Source organism: Triticum urartu, chromosome 6 (genome assembly GCF_003073215.2).
Source record: "Triticum urartu cultivar G1812 chromosome 6, Tu2.1, whole genome shotgun sequence".
Classification (NCBI taxonomy): Eukaryota; Viridiplantae; Streptophyta; class Magnoliopsida; order Poales; family Poaceae; genus Triticum; species Triticum urartu.
In genome coordinates this window covers 433,459,132-433,463,871 of record NC_053027.1, presented here as the reverse complement: position 1 = coordinate 433,463,871, position 4,740 = coordinate 433,459,132, and the positions used below count along the sequence as shown (strand labels likewise).

The window sequence follows — 4,740 nt, the reverse complement described above, 5'->3', positions numbered from 1 at the left end:
CCCATCGGGAGTAGGACTCCCCCCTCTTGCCTTATTGGAGAAGGAAAGGGGAAGGGGGAAAGACGAAAGGGGGGCGCCGCCCCCCCTCCTTGTCCTATTCGGACTAGGGGGGAGGGGGCGCGCGGCCTGCCCTGACCGGCCCTCCTCTTCTCCGTTAGGGCCCATGTAGGCCCATTAACCCCCAGGGGGGTTTCGGTAACCCCCCGGTACTCCGGTAAAATTCCGATTTCACCCAGAATGATTCCGATCTCCAAATATAGGCTTCCAATATATCAATCTTTATGTCTCGACCATTTCGATACTCCTCGTCATGTCCGTGATCATACCCGGGACTCCGAACAACCTTCGGTACATCAAAACACAAAAACCCTAATTACGATCGTCACCGAACTTTAAGCGTGCGGACCCTACGGGTTCGAGAATTATGTAGACATGACCGAGACACGTCTCCGGTCAATAACCAATAGCGGAACCTGGATGCTCATATCCTACATATTCTACGAAGATCTTTATCGGCCAAACCGCATAACAACATACGTTATTCCCTTTGTCATCGGTATGTTACTTGCCCGAGATTCGATCGTCGGTATTCCAATACCTAGTTCAATCTCGTTACCGGCAAGTCTCTTTACTCGTTCCGTAATACATCATTCCGCAACTAACTCATTAGTTGCAATGCTTGCAAGGCTTAAGTGATGTGCATTACCGAGTTGGCCCAGAGATACCTCTCCGACAATCGGGGTGACAAATCCTAATCTCGAAATACGCCAACCCAACAAGTACCTTCGGAGACACCTGTAGAGCACCTTTATAATCACCCAGTTATGTTGTGATGTTTGGTGGCACACAAAGTGTTCCTCCGGTAAACGGGAGTTGCATAATCTCATAGTCATAGGAACATGTATAAGTCATGAAGAAAGCAATAGCAACAAACTAAACGATCAAGTGCTAAGCTAACGGAATGGGTCAAGTCAATCACATCATTCTCCTAATGGTGTGATCCCGTTAATCAAATGACAACTCATGTCTATGGTTAGGAAACTTAACCATCTTTGATCAACGAGCTAGTCAAGTAGAGGCATACTAGTGACACTCTGTTTGTCTATGTATTTACACATGTATTATATTTCCGGTTAATACAATTCTAGCATGAATAATAAACATTTATCATGATATAAGGAAATAAAATAATAACTTTATTATTGCCTCTAGGGCATATTTTCTTCAGGAATATGCTTCATTGCAAAAGCATGTATCTACCTGACTACAATTGTGCTCTATGCTGACACCATACTGAAGAAACATCCCTGCATCTTTTCTGGGACTGTCCATTTGCCATGGCATGTTGGGATCTAATTCTTCCAGATAAACAAAGAGGAGTCTCACCTCATGATGAAATCTCACTTGCCCTGAACACCTTGCCATTAGAGATTGCTTTTGACATAATCATCATGGGCTGCTCGGGAATATGGTCGGTTAGAAAAGACAAAGTCTTTAGATATGCACCTCCTCATCTCAATACATGGAAATTCTACCTCAAAGAGGGTTTATGTGCATTAGAATTGAGAGCTAAAGCAAAGAAGGCAGACAAGATCAGGACCTGGGTTACTAACATGTTAGAACCAGAATAATTTTTGTTTATTTATGTTTCCTAGAGCGGGCATTGGTTAATCTGTACTTGAGACTTTGTTTTTTTTGTGCTTTATATATGAAAATACCGTAGAACAATTGTTCTACGGTTTCGTCTAAAAAAATAGAATCAACATGTCTTGTTCTTTAAAATGAGATAATATTCAGGTGGGGACCTCTCTCTGGTAATAGTTTCGGAAAAATGTTGTCGCGGGAGAACAAACTATACCGACTTGGACAAGAACATAATAGAAATAGCAAATCCACTAAATATTACTTATACACACGACCTTCAACTATTATGAGTATAATGCACACTCGTGTAGAAAATTGGGTATGGATGTTAATTTTTACAAGTGGATCGTCTTAATTTGTGAGAGCCACACGCGAAACCGGTTGGCCGCTATCCAGTTCAGGGCATGTACAATGCATAGCCTCAAGGTGATGCCTCGCATGCCATGTAGGATCGGATATGACGTAAAGTAGGTTCAGATAGGGAAGCGGGATCCTCTCCAGGAGGCGGGTGGTTGAAGAGAAAATGTGTGGTCCGATGACAAAAGCTGAAAAGATTGAAGTGAAAGTAAAGATGCATGTGTACTAGAGTCTTTATTTTCTTATTTTTTTAATGAGGTCCACTAATGGTAGCTTGCATTGGGAAGAAAAAATAAATGTAGTTGCCTCAAATTACTTTTTGTCATGAAGCATCTGTATCCATATGCCATCATTGTACGTGCCCTCGTAATACCGAACGGTAGTGTAGTACAACCAAGCCCTGTTTATCGAAAAGACGCAACCGAAGATTTTGTACGCATATTCACAGAGTAGTGCCTACATGTACGTACAAGTGTACAACTGAAGCTCCTTCATTAAAAGTACTTTCAACGAACGGTTTGTGTTAATAATTGAGTAGGGCAATCAGTATTCGCAACATTCAAGGCTCTGCTCCTTTGTCTACGTTTCCGGGAGAATCGCATGTGTCATCCTCGGCAAGCCGCCGGCATGACAGGCGAGCAGAATCAATACCGCAGCTACCGGTGGTTCCCAGTGCCCAGGCGGCAACGGTGTTCCTAGTACAGAGCATCGGTAATTTGCATCCTCTGTAATTCCCCTTTAATAAGCAAGTAGTAACCGTGGAATTTCATTTTTCTCAAGGATTGCGTGGTAAAAAAAACACACAACTTGGTACATCGACATGCAGCATTTTAGCTGCAGTTCAGTCGTCTCCTCGGTGACAAAGCAAGCAGAGGAAGGCAAAAAAAAAGAGGAAAATTACAGACGGATTAATGACACATGATACATCACTAGGGGAATGCAGAGACCAGGGAGGGAACATCACAGTTTTGCAAGCTCCTCCTCCTCATCTGACGCCGCCTCTCGCAGCACCCGGACGCACATTCTTTCTTTTCGCGGTATAAATAAAATTCACACACGGAGCAGGTAAATATGGCCGTGGCTCAGGGGTAGTTCACCAGGGAGCGGTACGTGGCCCCGGCCTTCCAGTTGGCGGGGATGACGTTGTTGACGACCAGCTTCCTGCCGGAGTCGGAGGTGAGCCGGAGCGAGAAGGGGGCGCGCAGCCGCCTGCCGTTGTTGAGGCGCCACAGCGCGCCCCAGTCCTGCGCCATGGGCGTCCAGGCGCCGCTGCCGGCCTCCTTGAGGGCCACTGCCTTGAGGTCGCCGTCGTCGTCCTCGAACTCGATCAGGGTCTTGAAGTAGAAGGGGTTGGCGCCCTGGTCCACCCTGAAGGCAATGTTGACGCCGGGGTACTTGCATGGCACCCTGCCATGGTTAACAGGAACGCCAAGATCAGCTCTACACATTTACTCCATTGTTTTCCGTGTAAACTGTAGGCTGAAGACTGAAGAGGATCCTATGTGGTCGTGCTGCGTACCTCTTGTACTGCATCCTGATGACCCCGCCGGCGCGGAGCTTGTCGGCCATGCCGGGCTTCGCCATGGCGCCCAGGGCGGTGCCGCTCATGTCGAAATGGCACGGCTCGCCGGGGTAGAGGTTGCCGGGGCTCAGGTCGGTGATCACCACGGTCACAGGCTTCCCGGAGCAGGCCGAGTTGCTCGTGCATTTAACCTGCGTACGCGACATGAACACATTTTGTCAGGACCAGCTGGGCCGACCACTTTGCACCATTAATGGAAGGGGCTTGGTGAGTTATGCTTACATCATAGCACGCGCCGCAGCCCTTGCCCGCCATGAACAGAGGCGAGCTCCCGGCGGCGATCATCGACGAGAACGGCCGGTGCCCGACAGCGGTCTGGTAGCCACACGCTCCGCCTGCAAATTTGTTTTCTTGTCATCAGTACTATCTTTCAGCTCGATGAATGTAGGTCCCATGGATTATGGACATAAGGCTGACAGTAAAGTAAGCAAGGCACTAACCGTCGCTCCCGTCGCCGTTGGGGTTGCCGTAATACGTGGCGCCGGCGGGCAACCAGCCGCCGCCGTATGCGGCGGACGAGGAGGGGTTAGTGGTGGTCTGGTTTTTGTGGCCCTTGACTGGAGCAGGTTTGTGGTGCCCGCCCACCTTGGCGAGCTTGCGGGAGCAAGCAATGGGGCTCACAAGAAGCGAGAGCACTACCAGCGCGCCAAGCAGCGCTAGGGTGCAAGTTTTCGCCATTGCTGCTGCTGCAGATTGTAGCTTGCTAGCAAGCACTGGCACCAGGAGCTCGAAAATTTAGAGGCTGCGAGCTAGATAAGCTTAGCTCGAATGTTCGTTGGGTGAGTTGAAGGACTGGTCACGAGGTCAGTATTTATAGTGAAGCACTTGGGACCGGGGGTTCAGACGTACGTGGCGAATTATTGGGGAGAACGTGACGAGTTGGTGTGGAAGGAAAAAGCTAACCGAACTATTACTAATCTGCAGTAGTACCTACGAAAAATGCCAGCCAAAGTCGTGTAAAAAATTAGTAGACCGTACAATAGGAAAACGCACATGCTGAGAAGTTCAATCTGGACCTGTTATAAGCGCACTTTGTTGTAAGGTCAAACTTACCGTCTGTACTACTAGAAGTAGCTATAATGCTAATGGGCATCCATATAACTTCGTTGGTTAATGAGATGAGGACAACTATTTTGCCTCCGTTCTAAGAAAAAGGT

General features: G+C 47.9%; 1 protein-coding gene across 1 annotated transcript; it reads right to left on the bottom strand.

Moving 5' to 3' along the window:
* Positions 1 to 2,754: 2,754 nt before the first annotated feature.
* LOC125514014 (expansin-B11-like) lies at positions 2,755 to 4,363 on the bottom strand. The gene is made up of 4 exons (XM_048679260.1): positions 4,024 to 4,363; positions 3,806 to 3,918; positions 3,521 to 3,714; positions 2,755 to 3,408 (listed from the first exon to the last, which is right to left on the bottom strand). The coding sequence occupies exons 1-4, from the start codon at positions 4,259 to 4,261 to the stop codon at positions 3,084 to 3,086; spliced, it is 870 nt and encodes a 289-aa protein (XP_048535217.1). The 5' UTR covers positions 4,262 to 4,363; the 3' UTR covers positions 2,755 to 3,083.
* Positions 4,364 to 4,740: the final 377 nt, after the last annotated feature.